Genomic DNA, 27,706 nt, shown 5'->3' with positions numbered 1-27,706 from the left:
TATAAGCCTGTAAAAAGATAGTTCCTGCTGTCGAGAAATTTACATTCTAATGTGGGAAAATAATACACAAAAGGAATTTGAAAAGGAGAGTCAATAGGGAAGAATATAAGTGGGCCAAAGGCATTATTTTAACAGATCAGGAACATGCATCATCAGAAATAGGGCCAGGAGGACTCTTCTGGAGGAACTCAGAAATGTTAGGGGGGCTAGGATTTGAGCTGTGTGGAGGAATATTCCATGGTAAGTAGCTTACAGAGGTGATAGGCTATTCCAGAGTGAAGAGCCTTAATCACTAAGTGAAATTCCAAGATGAAACAACAGATTTTGAAATATGAAGATCAGGAGCAAGGCCAAGAGGAACTGATAACGTAGCACTGGTCAACATGGCAGGAGACATTTTTTTTTTAGACTAATGAACAACAATAAGACCCATAGATTAGATCTTCATGGCATAGTAATGGGACATGCTCATTTTTTTTGGAGATAAAATCAGTCTTTCCAGCAAGTAGGGTAATATTCAGTGCCTTAAAAAGAAAATATTTAACTATGAAACATTTTCGGCATTGGGTTAGACATTTTTAACTCCATTTTGTAGGTTACCCATTGCTATTTCTTCCTTTACTACCTTTACTCCCATCTTACCTTTCTGCTTATTTTTGAGACCATTTTTTCTTTTCCTTAAAATCCAGAGGCACTCCCTCTATCATTTTTTATTTCAAATTCAAATTATATATATATAATATATATATATATACAGATGTTTTAAAGTTTACTGTCAATATCTCTTATATCATTCTTATATCATTCCTTTTTCTCCCTTACTTATTCTAAGTGATAACTCACATTTATATAGAGTGTCCAAAAAGTGATAGAACTTTTAAAATAACTTAAAACTGCATTAAGATTTTTGACAAATAGTTGCAAATGCCTTTATAAGTCCTTAGTCCTATAAGAAAGTTAACACTAATGGGATTGGCTTTAACTTTGCATCCTGCCCAGTGGAAAACTTGCCCAGCAACACTGGAATCTTTACCCAGTAACAAAGACTATTTTTTAGGGATATATATGACTGTACATAACCTTAGTTCTTTGAAACATGTAGCACAACCCAAGTCCCCTGCACTTGACTGAGTAGGCAACTGCATCTTGTTTTTCTCTTCCTTGCAGTAAACTGATCATGTAAGAATCAACTCAGCCCGTGATACCTGGCCCAGAAACTGGTATAATCTATTATAGGACCCTTTGTCTAGCTCACTGTTGGTTCCTTAAGGACTAAGTTCACCTTGCTGTTCACATTAAAATCTGCTTTGACTGAGAACTGATTGCTCCCTGAAATTCTTTTCTCTAAGGACCCCAAATGATCCTCACTAATCCTCATCAACACTAGTATTTCTCCATAATACAGATGAGGGACCTGAACCTTTTAGAGAAAAAGCTTAAGTTTATACTGCTAGTAAGTGATGAAATTTGCTCTGAAATTCAGATATTTTAGCCCAGATTAGTATTCTTTCCATTATATTATAAATTCACCACCCATGTGCTCCTTTAGTAAAGAAACTATTGTAAAGTAAATAGTTTGTCTTCAATCTTTTCTAATCTTATGGTTGGCCCTTCTCTTCCTCTAGGACTCCACCTGGGCTAGCTTCTACCTGAATTTATTATCTGTTAACCAAAAATTACCTTTCATATTTTCCCTGATTTTTAATTTCTCAGCACCTCTTTCTTTTCTAGCTGTCAAGGAGCAAATGAATCTGAAATTAATTACTGCTCCAAGTTATAAATGATTGGTGAGAAGGTGTCAAATCTGCATTTTTAAAGAGAATATATTTTGCCCAAGAAAATAAAACCTTAGTGGAATGTCAGCTACATAAAGTGTTTCTGTTCTTAGGTTCTTCTTGATAATCATCATCATTATATTATGCTTATCTGCTTATGCATTAAGCCACCTTTATCTCCTTTTTATTCTCCTGTATTTTTGCCTTCAGTTAAATCTACAGCATAGTTCTGATTTCTGTGTGCCTTTGATTTCTCTTCCTTCTGTTAATTCAGAGTTCTTTGTAAAATCCCACTCTACTGATGATGAAGCATGCCTCTTGGCAGAAAGATGGTAGACCAGACATATGGAACAAGGCATGTGTTTCCAGATAGGTATTTTATTTTGCTTAATTCTTCTTATTTGTTACAAGAAGAATTCTCTTGAGTATGTTTAGGAAATCTTTGGGAAATGAGAGTCATGTAAAAAAACACCAGTAACATATAAAAATAAAATTCCCTCTCTTCTTTTATACTACCCTAGCTACTATAGTGGTCAAAACTATTAACAGCTCATCTCTACTAGCTCAGGTCCCTACACTGACTGAATTGGAACCAAATGATAGTGTCCAGACAACCAAAGAGGTTTCTGCTTCAAGCTAATATTTTAATTCAAAGATTAGCAAATGACTATTTGAGCCTAGATTCCTTATCTGGGAAAGACAGAAGTAGAATGAAAAGGGAGGTGCATTCATTTCTTTTCTTTTTTCCCTTTTCTCTCTAGTTTCCTATAAAGCCAGAGAAAGGTGACTCAGAAAACTATAATCAGGAAGTGTACAAGTTATTATAAGAAATACTTGGCAGAAAAAAGAAAGGAATTAAATTTTTAGTTAACAAAAATCTTTACATTATTTTTTAGGATATATTCATTTTAATGAAAATTATATAATTTATTTATACAATATTTATTTCATAATTTCTCATTATATGATTATATATATTATTCTTCTTCCCTTCCAAAACCTAGTTATCCAGTTTTTGCTATCTTCCCTTCTCTCTCTTTTTCCCTTCCTTTTTTCTCCTTTTCCTTCTCTCTTTTCTTTTTCTTTTTTTAAAATAATGGCTTTTTATTTTCAAAGTATATGCAAAGAAAATTTTCAACATTCACCCTTGCAAAAACTTGTACTCCAAATTTTTTCTTCCTCCCTTCTTCCAACCCCCTCCCCTAGACAGCAGTTAGTCCAATATATTCACATTATTTTTTAAAAGAACATTTTCCCTCAAAATGTGCATTTCTATTGTAAAAACTTTCTTAATATAATTTTGGTAATCTATCAATTACAGAAGAGTTCTTTCATATGACAAAATTTTGATACTGAAATATTTGGTTTTGATTCCAGAAGTAAAGTAAATGATCTCTATTGTAGAAACTATAATACAAACTCTGTTTCTCTGCGTCAAAACTTGGCACAGGAAATATTTCAAAGGAATAATATTTAATATTTAAAGGAAAAATAAATTGATAAAGTCAAAATTTTCCCTTTGAGACTCTTTTTATATGGTGGGGAGCACAACTAAGGAAATGGTGACCAAGGGAGTTACCGACCTAGACTTGTGCCTTCTTTTATTTAGAGAAATTAAGGAGACAAAAATTTATTAAGTGCCTACTATGTGCCAATCACTGAGCCTTAAGCACTGAGGATACAAAAAAAAAAGGGGGTGGTTAAAAACATCCCCAGCCTTCAAGAGGCGTTCATCCTCTACTAGGGAAGAAGGGAACCTCATTATCTGCCCCTGAACTACATCTTTAACTATCTATTGGACATCTCAAACTGAATAAGTTATCCTGTCTAAAACTGAATACGCTTGCCTTCCCCGAAACTCTTCTGCCTAATTTTCCATTAGTTTTGAGGGCACTGACAGCGTTTCAGGTATTCAGGCTTATAGCCCGCTCTCTCATCCCCCAAATACAGAGGATTGTGGATTTAATCTTTGTACCATCTCTCACATAGGACTTCTCTGCTCTGACACGGACACACTCCTGGGGCAGGTCCTCAGCACCCTAGACTATAATATGGCGATAGCCATCCAGTTGATTTTACTGCCACAAAGCTCTCCCTATTCCAGTCCATCCTCCACCCAGCTGTCAAAGCGATATTCCAAAAGAGCAGGTCTGACCATGTCACCCTCCATTCAGCAAGCTCTGGCTGCTCCCTACCATCTCCAGGATGGAATATAAAGTCCTCTGGCATTCAAATCCCTTCATGGCCTGGCTTCTCTCCAACTTCCAGTCTTCTTAAATCTTATTCACTACCCACTATGTGATCCAGTGATCCTGGGCTCTTTGCAACTTTTCTTACAAGATGTGAAGGATATTTTTAATAGCAATACTCAGTGCCTGGAATGTTCTCCCTCCTTGTCTTCCTCTCCTGACTTCTTTCAAGTCCCAGTTAAAATCCTACTTTCTACAGGAACTCTTTTCCCACCCCCATTAATTCTAATATCTTCCCTGTTGATTATTTCGTGTATATGATTTGTTTGTACATAGTTTTTTGCATGTTGTTTCTTCCATCAAAGTTCTTTGAGAGTAGGGAAACTGTCTTGACCTTTTTGCATCCCTAGCACTTAGCATGTGCCTGGAATGTTGTAGACACTGAATACATATTTATTGATTCACTGACTCATAGAAACAATGCTATAAAAAGTAGTTATATGTAGTTGAAATAATCCCATTAATATTCCACTTACTGAACATGTGGGGTTTTCAAGATTTCTAGGGGTTGTCCTGGAAACCTAATTATCATTTATGATGTTGTTTTGGGAAGATAGCTTCAGAATTTGGAACAGTTTATTGACAAAACACATCAGATTTTCCTTTTGAGACCTCCAGTTTCTTGTCTTAATTTTCATTAAAATTGCAAAAATTATTTGGCCTTTTTTGTTTACTCCTTATCTGACTGCTGTGGGAACTTTCTCTTGTACTCTCACATACTCTTGCACACTCATTCTCTCACTCACACATGCATGTTTATACTAAAAAAGTAAGGAAGAAAGGAGGGAAAGATAGATAAGTATGTAAATATACAACTCTATCTGCTTGGCTCAGTTTAGTTCCATGTATGAATAGTTTCAAGAACGATTTCTAATTGTATCCATTTTTCAGAATATAGTAAGAATGCTAAGACAGGAAATGGAGTAATTTAAGTCAATTTACTTATAGCCAAAAACACTGGGATATTCTAAATGTCTTTGTCTACATGTTTTTCTTTTAAATCAATGATATTTCATGGTTTTTTCTTCATATCAGTAAGCTTTTGATCTTTTTACCTGGTAGAAAGAGAGTGAAGCATTTCAGCTATACTGTGTTACCAGTATTATCCACCAGAAGGTGCATAAGTAAAATATTGTAAACTTAAACTTCCTTCTTTTTGCCTTTTTTCAAAAATTAGGACATAATGATTATATCTGTCCAGCTACAAATCAATGCACAATTGATAAGAATCGACGCAAAAGTTGCCAAGCCTGTAGACTTCGGAAATGTTATGAAGTTGGAATGATGAAATGTGGTGAGCTTACTTCTATATTTATTTTATTCTATTCACCCAAGGTCTTTTTATTATCTATATTATTTTATATTATGTGTAATATACATATGATAACATATGAATTATAATTATACTGTTCAACATAATTGTATGTTGTATGAATATATAATTGTATTATCTAATATAATTGTCTATTATATGATTATATAACCATATTACCTAATATAATTATATATTCATCATGAACGTATAATTATATTGTCTAATATAATTATATATGAACATATAATTACATATTAGACACAAATGTATAATTATACAACTATATCATTAAAAATGTTTTTATGATATAGCTAACTGAATTCAACTTATAGTGAAACCAAAAGTTTATCAAATAGCAAGTTCAGTGCAAATGGACAAGGACAGAAAGCTAGACTACATTGATTGTCATGAATCCAGAGGGGTTTTAAGTAGCCATTCTATGATATGACAGGATTTTGGCCAAGCTTGAGATTCCAGAGACAGAAAGGACTATGGATGATTTCTGTGAAGCTATTCAAAATGTTTTGATGTAACTCTGTCAAGACAAAGAGTACCTCCTTTCATCACAATTAACCAAGGACTTAGAATTTCTCCTTGAGAATGGTTTTCCTTTTCTTTCCATCTTACATGCCCCCATATCCCTTCAGCATATTGTTGTTCAGTCAAGTCTAACTCTTCATGACCTCATAGATCATAAATGGAATTTTCTTGGCAAAGATACTAGAGTAATTTGACATTTCCCTCTTCAGTGGATTGAGACAAGCAGAAGATAAGTTACTTGTCCACACTCACACAGCTAGTAAGTGTCTGAGGCCTACTTAGTCATGCCCATTCAGTGAAGCATTTATTAATTGTAAAGCACTAGACTATATGCTGAGAATACAAAGGCAAAATCAAATATTCCTGCTCTGTGGGAGCTTACAATCTGTTAGCAACTGAGGATAGAGAAAAGATTGACATGAATACAAATGTATATCAGATGAGGTAATTTAAGGAAGAAAAGCTACACAAAATTAATAGAATTAGGGAACTTCACAGAATGGGTCATACCTGAAAGTGGCAAAGATTTTCAGAGATAGAGAGGCATATTCCAGGCATGGCGAATAATTTTTCTAAATGTGTAGAGGCAGGAGATAAAATATTTCATTCTGGGACTAGCTAGGGGTCCCTTTTGACTGGAGCACAGTTAATATTATTATAATTTTATATAGGACTTTAACATTTTAAAACGCTTCATGTTTATTCTCATTTGAACCTTTCATCAACCCTCTGGTATTGGTAGTACAAGCATTATTACCCCAATTTTACAAATGAGGGAACTGAGACTTAATCAGTCATCTAGCATTTTATAAGTACCTACTCTATGCCAGGCACTGTATTTAACAATGAGGTTACAAAGAAAAGCAAAAAACAGGTCTTGTTCTCAAGAATCTCAGTCTACTCAAAAAAGTAGCATGTAAATAAATATGTTCAAACAAATTAGGGTGAATGTTGGAAATGTTCAAAACAAAAAGTTTTTAGTTGTGTCTGATTGACACCTTGTGACCCCATTTGGGATTTTCTTGGCAGGGATACTGGAGTGGTTTGCCAGTTCCTTCTCTAGTTCATTTTATAGATGAGGAAACTGAGGCAAAAAGGAATAAATGATTTGCTAAGGATGGTATAGCTAGATAAGTGTCTGAGGTTAGATTTGAACTCAGAAAAATGAATCTTTCTGACTCTAGGCCTAAACTATATCACCAAACCACTTAGCTGCTCAAATAAGATATAGACAGGATAAATTGGAGATAATAATTGCTGAAGGAAGCCCCCAGGCCTAAACATTAGAGAAAAACTTCTTGAAGAAGGTAAGATTTCACTTGGGAATTGAAGGAAACCAGGGAAGCTGGGACGTAAAGATAAGAAGGGAGAGAATTCTAGGCAGGGAAAATGCTCAGAGTTTAGAGATGGAGTCAACTCTAGTGTATTTGGCTCCCAGAGTACTTAGGGATTATGTAAGATGGGAGGGTACTAAATTGTGGAGGACTTTATAAATCAAGCAGTAGATTTTCTGTTTGATCTTGGGGACAATATGGAGCCATTGAAGTTGATTAAATAGAAGGTGACATGGTCAGACTTGCACTTAAATTTATTAATTTAATAGCTGAGTGGAGAATGGATTGGAATGGGGACAGACTTAAGGCAGGAAGCATTAACTAGCAGGCTACATCAGCATCATGGACGAATAATCCAGACATGAGGCGATGGTAAATATTAAGTGAGTTGCCTATGGTCCCATATATGTGCTGAAGGCAGAAATTGAATCCAAGTCTTCTTGATTCTAAATCCATTCTAGAAAAATAAGTCAGAGTAAAATAATGGAAGGCTTTAAATGATGACTAAAGAGTTTGTATCTTATCCTTGTTTCAGTGGGGTGTTTTCAAGAGGGAGAATGACATTGTCAGATTTTTAATGTGATAAGGCTATTTTGACTGAAGTAAGGAAGATGAGAAAAGCAGGGTATTAGAATGGTCTGATGTTTCATTTAGTCATTAAGCATTTATTAAATACCTACACCATGCTAAATGCTGGGGATTAAAAAAAGAAGCAAATAATAGTTTCTGCTCTCAAGGAGCTCACAATTAAGTGATGATGAGGGCCTGATCTAGGATAGGAACTATGTCATGGAAGAGGAGAAGAATAGGAGTAACATTGTGGAGGTAGAATTGACAAGACCTGGAGTTTGCATGGATATGTGCATTAAGTTAGAGGCAAGATTAAATAATCATTCCAAGCTTATGCACCTAGGTGACTGCAATGATGGTGGTACCTTAAGAGGAAAAAATAATCAATTTGATGGTAGACATACTTTCTGATTTTCAGGTGGAGATGTTATGGGAAATGAAAGTTTAGAAGAGAGAATCTAAATTCGTAGAAGAATGTCACCAGGATAAAAAGGGAATAAGGAGAACTACGTAGGGTAATGGATAGAGGGCTGGGCCTGGAGTCAAAAAGACTTCCTTTTTTTAAAAATAGTATTTTATTTTTCCCAATACATGCAAAGGTAGTTTTCAACATTCACCTTTGCAAAATCTTATATTCCAATTTTTTTTCCTCTCCTCACTCTCTAGCAAGCAGTCTGATATAGATTGAACATGTACAGTTCTTCTAAAAATATTTCCATATTTATCATTCTGCCCAAGAAAAATCCAATTAAAAATGAGAGAAAAAACAAACTAGCAAGCAAGCAAACAACAATAAATGTGAAAATACTATGTTGGGATCCACATTCAATCCCCATAGTTCTTATGGGGATGTAAGTGGTTCTTTCCATCACAAGTCTATTAGAATTGGTCCAAATCACCTTATTGTTGAAAAGAGCCAAGTCCATCACAGTTGATCATCACATGATCTTGTTATTGTGTACCATGTTCCTTGCTTTGGTTCACTTTACTTAGCATCAGTTCATGTAAGAAAGACTTATCTTCCTGAACTCAAATTCAGCCTCATACACATACTGTTGTGTGATTCTGCGTAAGTCACTTATCCTGTTTGCCTCAGTTTTCTCTCCTGTAAAACAAGTTGGAGAAGGAAATGGCAAATCACTCCCTTTGCCAAGAATACCCCAAATGGGGTCACAAAGAATTGAACAGGACTGAAATGACTGAACAACAACAAAAGAAAGTGAAAAGACCAAAAGGAATATGAAGTGAGAAGAGGTTGTTTCATTTAGCAATTAAGACAGTGATAGTATTGTTCAAAATATACAATGAGAGTATTACAAAAAGCAAAGCCTGAGCTAGGCATGATGGTTTACACCAGTTATTTTTGCTGCTAGGGAAATTAGCAGCAACTTAAATGCCTAACAAAAGGGGAGATAGGTAAATAAACTGTAGTCCTACCTTGTTGGTGAAGTTGTGAACTAATTCAACCATTCCAGGAGCAATTTGGAGCTGTGCCCAAAGGCCTATCAAACTGTGCATACGCTTTGGTCCAGTTTTGTTTCTACTGCATCTGTATCGCAAAGAGATCTTAAAGGAGGGAACGGGACCCATTTGTGCAAAACTGTTTGTGGCAGCCCTTTTTGTAGCGGCTAGAAACTGGAAAATGAATGGATGCCCATCAATTGGAGAATGGTTGAGTGAATTGTGGCATATGAATGTTATGGAATATTATTGTTCTGTAAGAAATGACCAGCAGGATGATTTTAGAGAGGCTTTAAGAGACTTAATAGGAACTGATGCTAAGAACCAGGAGACCATTATACACAGCAACAGCATCAGAATTGATCCTTGTATAATCTTGGACATGGCTGTTTTCAACAAGTAGGTGATTCAGGCTAGTTCCAATGGTCTTGTGATGGAGAGAGCCACCTGCAACCAGAGAGAGGACTATATGAACTGAATGTGGGTCACAACATAATATTTTCAACTGTTTGTTGTTGTTTTCTTGTGTTTTGTTTTCTTTCTCTTTTTTTCCTCTTTGATCTGATTTTTCTTATGCAGCATGAAATTTATGGACATATGTATAGAAGAATTGCACATATTTAATGTATATTGTATTACTTGCTATCTGAGGAAGTGGTGGGGGCAAGGAAGGGAAAAATTTAGAACACAAGGTTTTGCAAGGGTGAATGTTGGAAATTATCTATGCATATGTTTTGAAAATAAAAAGCTTTAATTTAAAAAAATAAACTGTGGTCCTTAAATAAAATGGGATACTATAATTTGACAGACAAGTGCAAGGAATACATAAAAGGCAATTTATCTTCTGTGTTCCTCCCAATCATTCTCTAACTAGATTCTTTTCTTATTTTGATGAATTTTCTTTGTTGGCATAATTATCCTATAGAAGATGATCTTTTAATCTCTAGCATAATAGAAAAATGTTATATATATATATATATATATGTGTGTGTGTGTGTGTGTGTGTGTGTGTGTGTGTGTATATATATATTATTCACAGAGTTGGAGTTCTAAAAATTGATCTCTAATGCCTGTCATAACTCTAATCATCAACAATCATAGAAACTGACATATAAATTACACCTTCACTATTTGCAGTCCTTTATATAAATTATCTCATTTTGGAGAGAACTATGGATTGAAAATGGATTCAAGAATAGTAGTTTCACTTTTTATTTTTCTTTCTCATAGGGTTTTTTTTTTTGTCTTTTGGTTTGATTTTTCTTGTACCACATGACAAATTTGGAAACATGTTTAAAAGAATTGTACATATTTAACCCATGTCAGATTACTTGCTGTCTGGGGGAGGAGGGAGATAGGAAGAGAAGAAGAAAAATTTACAACACAAAGTCTTACAAAAATGAATGTTGAAAACTATATGTGTTTTTGGAAAATAAAATACAATTGAACATTTTTTTTTTAAATCTCATTTTGTAACTCAAAGACCTCCTAAAATAAGAACAGTAAATATTGCTTTCTCTTTTACAGATTAGGAAACTTAGCCTTAGGGATATTAAATGATTTGACCTATGTTTATAGCATGAGAAGTAGGATTACACCCAAGTCTTCTGACTCCCAAACTACAGATCATCCAATATGATCCCCCCACCCTAGTCTTCTTTTTTTTTCAGCTTTAGAATCTCTTATCTTCTTGCCCTCGTCCCTGAACAAAGATCTCTTCTCCCTGCCAAGGCTAACCCTTGCACATGTGCCTTTGATCATATATTTTCCAGTCTACTTCATGGCCTTGTTAATAGTAATCAGCCTTCCTCCCTCTTGCATCTTCAAATTTTTTTGTTTTCTAATGATTTTTTTTCTCTGTCTATAAACATTCTCAGATCTCCTTTATCATTAAAAAAAAAAAAAAAAGAAGAAGAAAAAGAAAAAAATCTTCCCTAGGGTTTGCTATCCATCCCCTGAAGTTTCTAGACTATTTTTCTCTTTCCCTTCAAAACCAATTTAGCCTACTAATGGTTTTCTGGCTTCGTCTCCCCTCCTGCTCCTTTGCATCCTCCACACAGCTGCCAAAATAAGATTGTCTGAAGTATTACAATCCTAAAACTCCAATCTGATTATATATTATTTCCCTCTTCTCTCCCTCTCACATCTTTCCTACTCTATATCTTTAGGATAAAATACAAAAATTCAATCAGGTACTTAAAGCTCTTTGCAAGCTGGCTCCAAACTGTTTTTTTTTTTTTTAATTACTTTTTATTGACAGAACCCATGCCAGGGTAATTTTTTACAACATTATCCCTTGCACTCACTTCTGTTTCGATTTTTCCCCTCCCTCCCTCCACCTTCTCCCCTAGATGGTAAGCAATCCTATACATGTTATATAGGTTACAGTATATCCTAGATACAATAGATGTGTGCAAAACCGAACAGTTCTCTTGTTGCACAGGGAGAATTGGATTCAGAAAGTAAAAATAACCCGGGAAGAAAAACAAAAATGCAAGCAGTTTACATTCATTTCCCAGTGTTCTTTCTTTGGGTGTAGCTGCTTCTGTCCATCCTTGATCAATTGAAACTGAGCCCAAATTGTTTTTTCAGCCTTATTTCACACTTCTCTCTTTCATATACTCTATTTTCCAATAAAATTTATCTACTAATTCTTCTCTGAGCTATTGTCATTCCAGTGTGAACTGGAATCAATATCTAAACTCTAATCCAATCTCAGACACTTACTAGCAGTGTGATCCTCTGCAAAGCACTTCATTTCTGTCTGCCTCAGTTTCTTTCATTTCTAAATGGTAATAAAATAACCCCTAACTCCTAGAGCTGTTTTGAGGATAAAATATTAATAAAGCTCTTTGAAAACCTTAAAGTACAATACATGTATTAATTGTTATTTTTATTAATTTCCCTCTATTATTATTTTTATTGTCTTCCTAAACATAGAATTATATACCCAGAATTCACTGTATCCTCAAACCTGATTCTTGGGATTTCTAGTTGCTTTCAAGAATCATGTCAAGTGCCCCCCTTCTGCTTAGGCCTTATCCCCTCTTCATTCAGTTTGAATGCTCTTTTCCTCCTAAAATTACCTTTTATTTACTTAATAATAATTATTTTTTCTTTAAGTAGCACTTATAGTACCTTAAAGTTTGTAAAGCACTTCAATTATAATAGTAATAATCATCATTATAATTAGCATTATATAATTAGCATAGTGCTTACTATGGGCTATGCTCTGTGCTAAGCACTTTATAATTATTATCTCATTTTATTCTCACAACTCTGGAAGGGAGATGCTATTATGACATTTATTTTACAAATGAGGAAACTAACAGAAGTTAAGTGACTTCTGTAGGGTCACAAAGTAAGTGTCTATTATTATTCCTAACTCCCTGAAATGTTGTCTTTGAAGGCCCTGGATGTCTCTGCTTTTCTCTTCAGTGCTTTGTATATATAATAGACATTTAACAGATGTTTGAATCAAAAGGGGATTTGAAAATCAGTACCTTCATTTTCCAACATTGTGGTGTTGTGAAGAACCAGTAGAAATTGTTATTGTAGGAAATAAACTAAACAAAAGTCTATTGTCATGGATCTTTGTATTGCTGAGAATAGCTAAGTTATTCACAGTTGATCATTCAATATTCTGTTACTGCATACACTGTTTTCCTGGTTCTGCTCACTTCACTTTGTATCAGTGCATTTAAATCTTTCTAGATTTTTTGAAAGTATCTTGTTCATCATTAGTATTCTATTAGCACATTAGTATTCCATCACAATCACAACTTGTTCAACTATTCCCCAATTGATGGGCATCATCCCCTCAATTTCCAATTCTTTGCCACCACATAAAGAGCCACATAAAATTCTTTTATTAGTGTACATTTTTTCTTTGACATTCTTTAATTTGCTTCTTCAATGTAATTCCTTGGTTGTCATGTGTTGCTGTTGGAATCTTTACAAAGTGATAAAAAGTCAGTTGCCTAATTTAGCATGGTACTTAGCAAATCCTCTAGCTCACTAATATATTTAAGTACTCATTAGAGTTCACACTTTTGGGAGACTCACATGTCAGTATTCAGTATGAGATTCATAAATCAGAAACCCATAATCCCACTCTCAGATCCTATAATCTCACTCCCTCGGAGGAGGAGTCAACCTTTTACACCGAGCATAAAAAAGTTTCAGTGAACCAGTCAGTCAATTCAGAAGAAGCCCACTCTCAGAGGTGCAATCAGATTCATTCATTCCATCTCATACCCCCATGGTGGCTGGCCTACTGCACTTCCCCCACTGAAACCAAGGCTGGTCTGAAAGGCTCTCCAGAAAGCTTCCCAGCCCCAGGCAAGAAGACAAGACTCAGAAGGAGCACTCTGGAAGATTGAGAGCCAGAAGCCCTTTCCGGAGGCAAAAGAGATTCATTCCATCTTTCCACTTTTGTGCTGGCTGGAGGCTGAAGGACAAACCTTTGGATTTGGAGACATTTGGAACAAAAGAAGCCAAATCTGGCAGAAGCAAAAGATTAGCGGCAAGAGCTCTTGGAACCAAGCAGAGAGATAGGCCACCAGGAAAACTAACCGGGCTATTTTGGAGGAAACAATAAAAGATCTGAATTTTTATCAGATGGCTGAATTTGGAGTGATTATTACTTGCAATGGAAACTAAGGCTGCCTCCAGAAGCCCCCCAAGAAACCAGCTCCCAGAGAGAACCAAAGTATTATATTAAAAAAAAAAAAAACCACATGTTGCAACCTATTTGTAACTACCATCCACCTCTCTGTTAACCTCTGTGTGGTCTTGTTCCTCAAAGATTACAACTTGCAGCTTTATACATTTTGCCTTCTTTAATGCTATATTGCTGCCAATATAGATCTCTGAATATGTTTGCAGCTCTTACCTTTTTTTTTTTTTTCTTAATGTCATTTCTACTTCCTCAAGAAGTATGTCCAGAATTGTGATGCTAGTGTCTAGAAAATGTGGCTCTGCTACTGGCTATTGAAAATAATTTGGGCTAAAAATCTTTTCAGAATGATCCCACTTTTTAAAGCCCTTGGAATAACTCTGCTTAACTCATTCTCTTACTAAGTTTTCTTTTTTTTAATTGAAAAATTAGGAAGTTGATAAATACCAACAAATATGAATATTTTCCTACATAAGGAATTTTAAAAAAAGGCTTGTATAAGACACCATAAATATATTACATACAACTCAACTAAGCTTTCTTTAAGCTTGATTTTCCTTCTGTTTTCTATATAAGGTGATAATATTTACAATATCATGTTCCACCATCCTTTTTTTTAAGATTTTACAAAGGAATTTTCATTTTAAATTGGTGTGGCCTTTGGTTGATATATCTTTCCACTCAGAAATGGAATCAAACTAAGATAATTTAATAATAATTATAATTCATTGCAATAATTGATTTATATAGGTTAAACTTCTGTAGGAAATTGTTCAGGTTGATATCTAATTCCCACTTTTTAATAACTTGATCTTAGGTCAGATTGAAATTTTAACTAGACAATACCTCTTTTTTCTCATTTTAAAAATTCTTTTAGTTTTATTGGTCTTTGCTTTAAAAAGTCAATGATTTTCTGATGCAAGAGTGACTTTCATCTTAGTAAAAGTTTTCTGTCTATTAAAAAGTTTGGTCATTTTCCCCTTCTGTCTCAGAAAGGAGTTTCAATTCTTTTATTCATCATTTTTGTTATGGACTTTGTCAATTCCTTATTGCTAATATTTTCCCTCTATTTGTACATAGTTGTTTGCATGTAATCTCTTCCTTTAAATTGAGCTCCTTGAGATTAGAGATTTTTTTTTTTTTGAGGGGGGAGCTTGTATTTCTCCTTTGTATTTCCAGCACAGAGCAGACTTATTAAATTTAATTAAAATTATGTTATATTAAATATAGATTTACAATATATAAATTACACATCATATTAAATTAGACATCATATTAAATAAGCACATGCTGCTTTATTGCTTGTTGACTGACTGTAAAAAATATTTTATTTTTTCCAACCTTTTCTTTCACACTAGATTTTAAAACCTTTGAAAGCAGATCATGTATCTTAATCTTATTTGTATTTCTTGCAATCAGTGTCATATTAGATATTCTATAAATATTTGCTGAATTGAATCACATTTATTTCTAATAGGGAGAATTCATTTGTCCCCCATATATATTCTATAAAGGTGAACTGAATGATCAAAAATTTGCAATTCTTTTCTTAACTATGCTTACATTGATACATTTTTCAATGGGGATATAACTGGTCAGCTGTGAGGTCTCTACCAGAATTCTGTAAGGTCACTACCAGAAAGATTTGTAGTTGAGACTTTAAATTTTGCCAAAAGTGACCTAAATTTGCTTCAAAGTGCTCCTGAGAGGAGGGTTTCTTTTGTTCTGAAGTATTTACTTTGTACTTAGTGGAAGTAGGAAACATTTTCTGATTTCTTTGTTGATTAATTTATTCACTCTTGTTTGCTTATTTTTTTATGCTTGAAAGATTAGATTCTAATTCTGGGCCAGTTTTAGGTTAACATTTCTTTTAAAAATATGCAATGGCAAAACAGAATTTAGATTCAGACAAGTGAGAAACCAAGTAGAGAAATTATGTCTGTTCTAGATTCTAACCTTATTTAAATGAAGGAAATACTTTAAGGGAAAAAATCTCCAATAGAATTGAGTCCATGCCTAGTGTTATGTAATAATATATCATGTATTACATATATCATGTATTTATTATATTTAGTTTTATATATAATGTATTATTAATATATAACACACACAAAGGAAGGATATTAATTTCTGCTTATAATTTATCTCCTTTGCACAGGAAATGCGAAGAGTTAGCAAAAGAAATAGAGAGAAAACATTTTCTTACTTTTTTTCCTTTCCCCCATCTATAGGTTCCCGGAGAGAACGTTGTGGGTATCGAGTTATCCGAAGGCAGAGGAATTCAGATGAACAAATGAATTGTCTTAGCAAAGCAAAGAAAAACAGTGAAAATGTAACCCGAGTGAAAGAGCTGCTGATGAATGCCTTGAGCCCTGAGCAGTTTGTGCTATCTCTCTTGGAAGCAGAGCCACCCAATGTATTTGTGAGTCGCCCCAATAAACCATTTACTGAAGCCTCCATGATGATGTCATTGACCAAGCTTGCAGACAAGGAGCTGGTTCACATGATTGGATGGGCCAAGAAAATTCCTGGTAGGAGATTTGTGAGCTTATTTTGTCATTGGTTTGAGGACTCTCAAAGTCAGTTGCTGTCTCCCTGAATCAAACATGAATATATTTATTTTATTCAGAAGTAGATAATGGAAATGACAAGCATGATATTGTGGAGGAGTATAAATATGTCACAGACATATTATTGTTCAGTCTTAGGTGGTGGAATGCCATTTGTGCCTCTAGGAAGATGACATGCCAGCAGCAGAGACACTGCATAATGAGCCAGACTCAGAATTAGGAGAAGTGGTTCAAATGACACCTTTAGTACTTATAGACTATGTGACTTTAGGCAAGTCATTTAACCTAGCAATGCTCCCGGGGACTCTCATAGGTTGTAAATTGCAGATCAGGTGCCCAACATTAGTAAAAGGAATCTCTTTGGGGGGAATTTTCTACATCAATGAAAGGGCATATAGAGAATTCCCTTTAACAAAGACAGTACAAAAAATTGCCTTTACTATTTTTTATATAATCTTTAATTGTTTGAATAAACAATAACAACAAAGTTTTATTATCTGAAATATTTTAAAAATATTTTGTGGAAATTTTTTTTGAGTGAGCAAATATATTTGGATAAACTTAAAAAATCAAAACATAACAGGCTAATTTAGAAATAATAACAAAGCATACCATATGTACCATTTGAATAGTTCAGAGAGTCCTGTGGCTATTATTTATATTAATAGATGTTTATACATAATTATAATTATTATTTGTGTTATTATATTTGTTATATTAAATATTGATGTTATAAATTTATGATTTATTTTATATTTATGTTAATGTATAATGTAATATATTCAAGATAATAGGAACAGATAAATCTAACTATAGTCTGGAAATATCAAGGTAAAGGGAAGATTCCATTTATATGGTTTGGGTCTATGTTTGGTATTTTGAGACAAAAATATGGTAGCATTGGACTTAAAATCGGAAGGACTAGATTCCAGTTCTGGAACCAGCTCTGTGATCAAACCATTTATTATCTTTGAGTCTATTTCCTCCTTTGTAAAATAGGAAACATTTCATTAGCTTATACATAGGATAATAGTCTTGAGGAAAATGCTTTGTATACTATAAATGAGCCACTGGGAGAGTCATCTCAAAGGTACTTGAAAAGGGTTCATTTGGACTTGAATTCCGTATCTGCCCGGTACTGGCTATGTGATGATTGACAGATCATTTATAGTCTCAGTTTCCTTCATTTGTGTCTGCTGTTCCCTCCTTACTGCTACATTTTTCTCTCTTCCACCTGCTCTACTATGTTCAACTGCTACCTCTCTGTTTGTAGACTGAGAGTGAGATGAACATTTTGAACTGATGGAGCACTCCTGAATGTCCTCAGCAAATTAACTGGGATTCCATGGGCACATGTGACCTTATCCTCCATCCCAGAAAGGTCTCTGGTGCCAGGGGAGAATTGAGCATTGTATCACATGCCTCTTCCAATGGTGTATACCAAATAATCACAAGCAAGCCCATGAGGTAGGATTCTGTTTGACCTCTCAAGTACCCAAAATAAGAAGGCAAACAAAACTTAGAGGTTTCTCAGCATAAAGAAAGTCATAGAGTGTCTTCCCTTGCATTCTCTCACTGATGAGATCCCCGGTACTACACTTCAACCGCCTGCCTGTGTCACTATGTAATTAGAGGACTGAAGACTGCTTGTTCAGCTACATCATTAGTTCCAAAAAGCCATTCAAAATTAAACAATTCTTTCTCTATTCCTACATAATTATGATTGCCTTAAATTTCGAAGGGGCCTTCTTTCAGTGACATCCCTCTGAGGCAATAGGATAGTGATAGCCAATGGCAATATAAAGGCATCTAGTCTTAGCAAGAGAGGAGCACACCTAGTTCTTCAGTATTTGTCTTTTTTTTTTTTTTTTTAATGATGAGAAAATCATAGCTTTCAATCCTCCCAAATTTAATCTCTTATGTCCATGGAATATTAGGATCTGCTTCTGAATGAGTTTTGTTTTTTCATTTGGCATTTAAGAAGTTAAATGGTATTCTACCTAATGGACTTGGTTGTGATTCTTTGGTGCACACCATTGGGAGGAGTCTTGGGAAAAAAACTTTTCTCATGGCTGCTTTGAAGATAAATTGAATTCAAAATAAATTCAATATTAGAAATTTGAGGAGGGTTTAATTATCAGGTTGAAAGGTCCAGGAATAAACAAAACTGTGCCCCTAAAATAATTTACCTTCATTATCTTTAAGACTCATTCTTGAACACTGAGCCTACTCATATCCAGTTTTTTTTTTCTGAATGGCCAAAGACACTTTAATCTCCCAGAAGCAGCGGGGACACTTCATAGTAAGCAATCACTGTCTCCTGAGATGTTATCCAAAGCACGAGTAGAAGCTCACTCTCCTCTGCATTGCTCATCCTTCACTTTGAGGTCAGACCCTGCCAGTTGTTCTGGGAACTCAGGACCCTGGTAGTTTGGGTTCAGTATTGGAACAAAATGAGGCACCAGTATGTCTTTCAACAGTTCTTTCTAGGGAATCTATGTGGCTGTGAATCATGTAATTTCAGAAGAATTATAATGGTGAGTGACCAAAAAGATAATGGAAAAATCCATAGTGGTTACAGCCCATTACCAACTGTGTCTTGTATTTAAGAAGTAGTTTAAAGAACATTGTTAAGGATAGGTCTGACAGGAAAAGAAGGTGAGTAGGTTGTTTAATAAGAGGAAGGGATAAAAAATGGATGATCTCAGTGCTGTTCTGATAATCAGCCAAGAAGCATTTATTAAATGCCCATTCTGTGACATGCACTATGCTAGGCACTGACAGTACTTAAGGGCTCAAGGAGCTTATATTCTTTTGGGAGAAACAACATGTATATAAATTAGTAAGTACAAATTATATACAAGGTAAAAAAAACTAACTTGAGTAAGGGGAAAGAACTGCAATTTGGCAGAGGGAACTGAAGAATTGACATAAGTAATCCTCTTCAGCTAAGCTTTTGAGGAAATTAGGGATTTTAAACACAAGGAGGGAATGCATTCTGGCATGGAAGATATGCTATACAAAAACTTTAAAATGGGATAGAGAAGATAGTTTATGGAGAAAATGGTAAGTAGTTCAGTCCAGCTAAAATGTTCTATGTGTAAAGGAGAATAATGTGCAATGAGCCTAGAAATATGGCCTGGAACCAAATTGTGAAGAGCATTACATGTTTTTTTAAATAGCATTTTATTTTCCAGTAACATTTAAAGTTAGTTTTCAACATTCATTTTCGTGACGTTTTGAGTTGCAAATTGTTTTCCCATCCTTCTTTTTATCTCACCTCTTTCCAAGATAACAAGCAACCTGATAAAAGTTATACGTGTACAATCATTTTAAGCATATTTCCCATTTGTCAGTTTGTGAAAGAAAGATTAGAACAAAAGGGAAAAACACAAGAAAGAAAAAAAGCAAACAAACAAAAAGTGACAATATTATGCTTTGATCCACATTCAGTCTCCATAGCTCTCTCTCTAGATGCGGATGGCACTTTACATCACAATTCTATTGGAATTGTCTTAGATCACTGTATTGCCGAGAAGAGCTAAGTTTATTATAGTTGATCATCTCATAATCTTGCTTTTATTGTGTACTGTTTTCTCTGCTCACTTCACTCAGCATCAGTTCATTTAAGTTTTTCTAGGCTTTTTTAAAATGAGCCTGCTCATCATTTCTGATAGAATAATAATATTTCATTATATTCATATACTATAACTTATTCAACCATTCTCCAATTGATGAGCATCCATTCTGTCACCACAAAAAGAGTTCTTACAAACATTTTTGCACGTGTGAGCCCTATTTTATCTTCTGGATCATTAAATGTTTAACAGAAGTTATACTTAGCATGATATCTGTTACATATTAAGTACTTAATAAATACTAGTTAACTGACTGATTGACTGGCCAGGAGGTAAAAGGGAGTCACTAGAGCAGGAGAGATATATGGTCAAGTCTGCTTTGGAATATCACTTTAAAAACTTTGTGGGTAGATTGGAGGGAAAGATAACTGGAAGTAGGGGGACTAACTGGAGAGCTAATTCCATAGTCAAGAGAATAGGGGATGAGTACCTGAACTTGGGAGGCAATCTAGTGGATATAGGACATATTGTAATTATAAAATCAACATGATTTTGCAACTGATTGATTACTAAGGGCAAAGAAATGGGAATGTGAGATGGCTACAAGGTTGAAAACATATGTGATGGAAGGTTGGTAGTATCAATAGAAATATAAAAGTTAGGAAGCCCTACACCTAGAAGAAGTAAGCCTTCTAAGCATTACTTTGGGTAGACCCTTCATGGAGAATTAATAGAAACACACAGCCCCAAATTGTACATAATGAGGAAGCAAAAATGGATTGTGATCTGTGCCAATGAGTAAGTACCCTTTAATGAAGTTACAAATTCATTGGAGTATAGTTAAATTTAAATTTTCTATATTCTTGCTTAAGCAAAAAGAAAAAAAAAGAGAATGATCAGCACCTAAAGGCAAATCCAGAAGAAAATATAAGTAAAATGTTAAGTTTTGGGCAGTAGGATGAAGATATTTCATTTAAAAGCAGAATAAAACAGTTCTTGTAGAAGAGTCTTTAATTTTTAACAGTGTAAGGAGCAGCAACTAAACATATTTCAATTTCTGAAAATGCTTTTCTGTAATAGAAAGGAACTTATGTTCTCTTGCAAATACTCATCCAGCTACTTTAATTAGAGGTGAAAAGAAATGGTTTCTTTATGTTTTCTACCTCCTGCATAGGAAAAATAGTATTTGTCAGAAGTATAAAAAAAAATGCCAAGGTTTCCCCAGGCTCGCTCTGGGGATTTTTTCTTTAAACTGTGATTTTTATCCATTTGAAACTACTTATTCATTTTTGAATCATTCTTGCATGTTTTTCCTTGAATCCAAATTGATGGAATAGGCTTTTACCTGTTTCTTCTATTGTTGGACTGTTATCTCTGGGTTCTGATCAGTTCCTGTAGTCAATGCAGTCACAGAGGAAACCTTAATAAAAGGCTTTTTTTTTTTCTTATTGCTCTTAAGTTGGAGGGAAAGAAAGGTGATGGGAATAAAATAGATGACTTGTATTTTACTGGTATAAAATCAACCTTTTGTCAAAATTGTTTCTTCCTCTGAGTGTGTATTTTGACTATTAATAATAGTAATGTATACTTGTAGGGACTTTTTGGCTTTTGAAGCACTTTCATAGGAGTCAACTCACTAGATTGTAATAATTCTATGAGGTTGTTTGGGCAGGTATTCATTCCTATTTTGCAGATGAGGATAAGAGGTTGAGTGATTTGACAAAAATATCATTACAAGTAGATTGCAGAAACTGTCCTTCGGTTCTATATTCATATGTTTTTTCTCATTCATTTTCAATCTCTTCCTTTTCCTGGGTTCCCTATCTTCTTGTAGTCCTCCATAGTCAGTCCTGCCCCAGGAACTTTCTACATTTCTTGGTCTACCTAGGAGGTGTGAGACCCTATCATTCACTTTGAGGCCCCAGAGCCATTTCCCAACTGATGGGTATCCAGTCAGTTCTCAGTTTCTTGCCACTACAAAAGGCGCTGCCACAAACATTTTTGCACATGTGGGTCCTTTTTCCTTTTTTATGATCTCTTTGGGATACAGACTTAGTAGAAACACTGCTGGATCAAAGGATATGCACAGTTTGATAGCACCTTTAGGCAGAGTTCCAAACCCTGAATTCACTTCTTAGGGATAATTGTTTATAGAGCGCTCCCTCTTTTCCCCTCCCCTTCACATCACCTAAACATCTTTTTATGCTATCTTTTCCTTCATTCTGATCTCAGATAAAAAGGTGACCTTTCTCCTTGCCAAGGCTAATCCCCTCATTCTTTCCTACCTTTTCTAGCAATTGCTCCCTTTATTAACCTTATTCATCAATGTCTCCTTTTTTACTGTTGCCTGGACTCATATCCCTGATAGATCCATATATATATGTGTGTGTGTGTGTGTGTGTGTGTGTGTGTGTGTGTGTGTGTGTGTATGTATATATGTATATGTATATATATGAAACATTCACATACCAAATGTATACTTGCCAAAAAGATTATTTTATGGAGAGCTTGCACATGGCAAGTGCTCACAAAGTAATCAGAAAAAGAACACTTAGCAGAACTTCAGAAATGATTATATTACATGAGAAACACTGTCACAGGACTGCCCAGAATAGTGTGCCCTCATCAGGGAAGGTGGTTATGTTCTATGAGTAAAGCAGAATTGCATTAGCTCAAAGAAACACAAGATGCACAAAGCATCCCAAATATTCATAGGGACTATTTGTTGGAATTTTCTTATGAGTATAATAAAATATTATTGTGCTATAAGAAATGAAATAAAAGGCAATTTCAGAAAAAAAAACTTGTATGAACTGATGTAGAATGAGTGAGCAGAACAGAGAACAAATTATAAAATAACATTTTAAAAATGAGCAACTTTAAAAAACTTAAGAACTCTGATGTTCTTCCACATCCACCACAATTCCAGAGGCCTAATAATGCTTTCTTTTTGACAGAAAGGTGATGCATTGATTATGACTAATTAGACAGTCCATTTTGGGACATGGCTAATGTAAGAATATGTTTTGCTTTAATATGCATACTTATTACAATTTTTAAAAATTCTTTCTTAAATGGCGGGGGTGGGGTGGGGTATAGGAAGTAGGAAGGAGGGAATTGCTTATTTATTAAAAAAAACAAAAAGCTTTAAAAAGTCTCCTTAATCCTTTCTCAACAAAGTTTTCCATAGGGACTATTTGTGAGCCTTCTGAACTCTTATTCGTCTGATCAGTCACAGTCAAACACAACTGTAACTCCACTCTAATATAGTGATGTCATTTTGGTTCTCTTCAAGAACAAAGGATGCTGGGGCAGCCAGGTGGTGCAGTGGATAGAGTATTAGTCCTGATGGCAGGAGGACCCGAATTCAAATCTGACCTCAGACACTTAACACTTCTTAGCTGTGTAACCCTGGGCAAGTCACTTAACCCCAATTGCTTCACAACAAAACAAAAAACAAAGGACACCATTCATTCATATATATATATATATATATATATATGTATATATATATATAGATATATATAGATATAGATATAGATATAGATATATACACATACACACACCCATATACAATATATCTTGTAGCAACTCAAACTCAACATATCCAAAACAAAGCTCATCATTTCCCCTAATATCCTTTCCTCTTCTGATCTTCTCTATTGCTATTGAGGATGCAATCATCTTCCCATCCATGCAGGTTTATGACCTTGACATCATCCTCAATTCCTTATTCTCAATCTGCTGCTAAATCTTTTTTTTTTTAAACTTTCATGAATTTTATAAATCCTTTATTCTGCACCCACACAACCATTCTCCTAGGCTTACTCATCTTGTCTTGGCTATTGCACTAGATGCCTATTTGGAGTCCCTTTCTCAAGTGTGTCCTCACTACAATTTATATTGATCTTAGCTGTTAAAGTGATTTTCCTAAAACATAAATGTGCCCATGTCATCCTCTATTCACTAAAGTCCCCTGAATTTCTATTGTCTCTGGAATCAATTATAAATTTCTCAGTTTTTCATTTAAGATTCATAACCTGGCCTCTTCCTACCTTTCAAATCTTCTTATATTTTACTCTCTTCCACACCTCTGTGATGCAGTAAGACTGCAGGAGTAGATACTCATCATTCTTCATATCCATCTTCTTTCTATCTTTAAGCCTCCTTCTACTTTTTAGTTTTCATGACTCTCTTTGAGTCATGCCTTACACAGGAAGCTTTTCCTGGCTTGGCTAACTACTAGCAGCTACGAGGATGTTCTCTATTGAGATTATTTTCCACTTGGTATATATAAGTACCAAGTTACTTATATGTTGTTTTCTCCCAATAGAATGTGAGCTTTCTGAAGATAGGACTTGTTCTTTTACCTTTTTTGTTTACTAAACATTTTGCAAAGTCTTATACGTAGTAAGTACTTAAATGCTTTTTGTGTTATTCAGTCATTTCTGATTCTTTGTGACCCCATTTGGGATTTTCTCGGCAAAGATATTGGAGCAGTTTGCCATTTCCTTATGCAGCTCATTTTACAAAAGGGGCAACTGAGGCAAAGAAGGTTTAAATAATTTCCCCAAGATCACAGAACTAGTAAGTGTCTAACGTGAGATTCTGAACTCATAAAGATGAGTCCTCCTGACTATAGGTCTGGCATACCATGCACTCTGCCTCCTAGCTGCCCATATGTAGTAAGTGCTATATTAAGTGTTTATTCCCTTTCTTTTCTTTTCCCTTTTTATCTTCTTGCCACTATTATGGGCTTAAAAAATAAAACCTTTTCTCTTGTTCTTAGTATTTATAACCAACCTTAATTATTTCTGAGTTCTAAGTATTCTAACCCCATTCTTAATCGCATAGTATGTCTCTTTTATATTTATCCTCAGTGTTACTAATTCCATTTGTGGCATCTTTTTAAAATCTAAGTAAGTTGATTGAATTTCTTCTACATTCATGTATATCCTGAGGATCAGATATACAGAGCTCTTTTCTATAAAGTGCCATATAAATGCTAGCTATTGTCGTCATTGTTACCATTACCTTCTTTTTTTAATCAGAATCCTTGTTATTTGTGTCATCGGAATTTTGTTAAAAGACCACTCTATTCTTCCTAGTCTGACTTACATTGTAGCATTTTATACAATGGGATCTGATCTATTCTTTCCCCAAAACTTTTTGAAATCTGCTATATGGATAGATCATTTCATCTCAAGGTTCCTATCACTTCTGCTTCAGAAAACAATTTATGGTTTTTGTTCAGAATCAGGTTTGGAATAAGACTGCTTCATCACTTCCACTTTTTGAAAAATGATGGACAGCTGGGTGGCCCACTAGATAGAATAATGGGCTTGGAATCAGGAAGACTATCTTCATGAGTTCAGATCTACCTTAAGACACTAGTAGTATGACCCTGTACAAGTCACTTAACTCTGTTTACCTCACTTTTCTCAGTTGTAAAATGAGCTAGAGAAGCCAACAAAATCCCAAATAGGGTCATAAAGAGTCAAACACAACTTAAAAATGAACACAACCTAAAATGACAGAGTAACAAGAACAACAATAACAAAATCTAGTTTAAAAAGAACTTTATTAGTGGTGGAACCTTCAGGTACTATATACCAGGTTTATAAAGGAAATCTCTTTTTAAAAAGGCAGACTGGCCAGCTGGTCAATCTCAGCAGACAGCAGACAGGAGACAGTAGTCTCAGCAACTACACCATAGCTATGCAGTAATAAGGCTTCTTTTCGAAATATTAATTTTTTTTCAATGAATAAAAACTCCTTTTCTTACCTTCTCTTCCACCCTCCCTCACTTCCCATTGAGGAGAAAAAGAAAAACCAATCTCTTGTAATAAATATAATCAAGATTAATTTGGAAGAGACATTTCCTATATTAGCCATATCTCAAAAATACTAGTCTCTTTCTTGATGCAATATCTCTAAAAACTGTTGCATAGTGAGCCAAAGTACCCACCAATCCTTATGTATCAGAGGATTACTACAAAATGGTAATTTGGCTGACACAAGACATGATTTGAGGCATTAAAAACATTAAGTTCTTTATGTATGTATCATATGTAAGGGATTTACAAACTTAATATGCAATGTATGTTCTAGCTACTCTGAAAGTTTCATTCATTTATCTCCCTTTAAACCTCCTTTCCAGGAGATTATGTTGGTGAGATGTAGGTACAATTGATGGGCCCATGATGGAATTTATGCTCTAGTAGAAATCAGATCATATCTTGGCTGCAATTTTTTTTTTTATTAATCCTCAGCATGCATGGACCTTTCTTGTGGCTAATCCCACCCTCTAGTTTATCATGCACTATTCTCTCTTCCACATGCACCATTTCTTGAACTGCAATGCCTTTCCAACTCTTCCCAAACTCCCCAAATCCTCTTTTGAGTTCTCCATTAAAGTTTTCATCATGGTTTGAAGATTGAGAGTCTTTGAATTGGGAAAAGAACTCAGAGATCATCCGTACTTGAATAATAATACTTCAATGAAGTCACTGAGTCACCTGAAGATACTGGGACACAGAGCTCACTGCATCTAGAAACAGCTCTTTCCTCTTCAGAAGAACTTGAATTATTAGGAAGTTTTTATTTTTGTTTTATCTTTTCAAAACTAAATCAAGTTTTCTGTATATAATTTCTACCTGTGCTCTTACTCCTGTTTTCTGGGGCTGATCAGAACAAGTTCCACCTCGACTCTTCCTTCTTTTCTTGGTCTTTCCTTTTGAGTTTGAAAACTCAGATTCAAATCCTATCGTTGCCATTTGCTAATTTTTGACCAAGGTTAAGACTTTATCTGTTCCTCCTCTCTCTACTCCTACCACTACTTCTCTTAACCTCAGTAAAAATATTCTTAGTTATATCTCTAGGAATAAGATAAATTTGTAAAGTAGCATAGTGCTTGGATTATACAAATGCTTATTCTCCTCTACCCTCACAGCACCTCCTAGAGTATTCTGCTTATGGTGGGTATTCACTAAAATTACGGATTTGAAATTCTCAGCAGTTCAAAGCTAACAAAGGTAAAGTTAATACAGATGAATTGCAGTTTTTTGCTCCTGTTCTCCCTCAGTTTCCCTTAGCAGAAGTTCAAGAAGCAAGAATCCAGGTGGGAGTCCATTATAATTCTAAACAAAATCAATTTCAGACGCCAAGCACAGGAAAACGTGAGTTGCTGATGTGTGTTTGACTCACGTTGTCCTTCTTTAGCCAGGATTTTGTTCTTCATTTCATAAACATCGATCGCTTTTCTGTATCACCTGTGAAGTGTTTTCTTAGCTCTTACTGTGTGTGGACATGCTTGACATTTATCCTTTCATTTCTGCCAGGATTTGTGGAGCTCAGCCTGTATGACCAAGTGAGGCTTTTAGAGAGTTGCTGGATGGAAGTGTTAATGGTGGGGCTGATGTGGCGATCAATTGATCATCCTGGCAAACTCATCTTTGCACCAGACCTTGTTCTGGACAGGTGAGAAAAATATAAATTGTTTCTTCTGCCTTAGATCTGTCTATAGCACTTAGTGAATAGGAACCTAGCTACTAGTCCTGCAATTAAAATTTCACACCTGAAAGTGCAATTAGATGATGCTAATGTCATAAGCTGCTTCACTGGGTCAAAAACACTA

The 27,706-nt window shown here is 34.8% G+C and overlaps 1 protein-coding gene across 2 annotated transcripts in view; it reads left to right on the top strand.

Annotated features, from left to right (window-relative positions):
- Nucleotides 1-27,706, top strand: part of ESR2 (estrogen receptor 2) — a 53,793-nt gene that overhangs the window by 8,565 nt on the left and 17,522 nt on the right. The window contains exons 3-5 of one of the 2 annotated variants that reach the window (XM_051977805.1): nt 5,202-5,318; nt 16,154-16,453; nt 27,411-27,549. In XM_051977805.1, the coding sequence (XP_051833765.1) occupies nt 5,202-5,318; nt 16,154-16,453; nt 27,411-27,549 (556 nt within the window). The remainder of the gene's footprint in view (nt 1-5,201; nt 5,319-16,153; nt 16,454-27,410; nt 27,550-27,706) is intronic. The other variant, XM_051977806.1, reaches the window with a different exon arrangement.

The sequence above is a fragment of the Antechinus flavipes genome, chromosome 2 (genome assembly GCF_016432865.1).
Source record: "Antechinus flavipes isolate AdamAnt ecotype Samford, QLD, Australia chromosome 2, AdamAnt_v2, whole genome shotgun sequence".
NCBI lineage: Eukaryota > Metazoa > Chordata > Mammalia > Dasyuromorphia > Dasyuridae > Antechinus > Antechinus flavipes.
The sequence above is the reverse complement of the archived record's forward strand: the minus strand, read 5'-3'. Positions and strand labels throughout refer to the sequence as shown.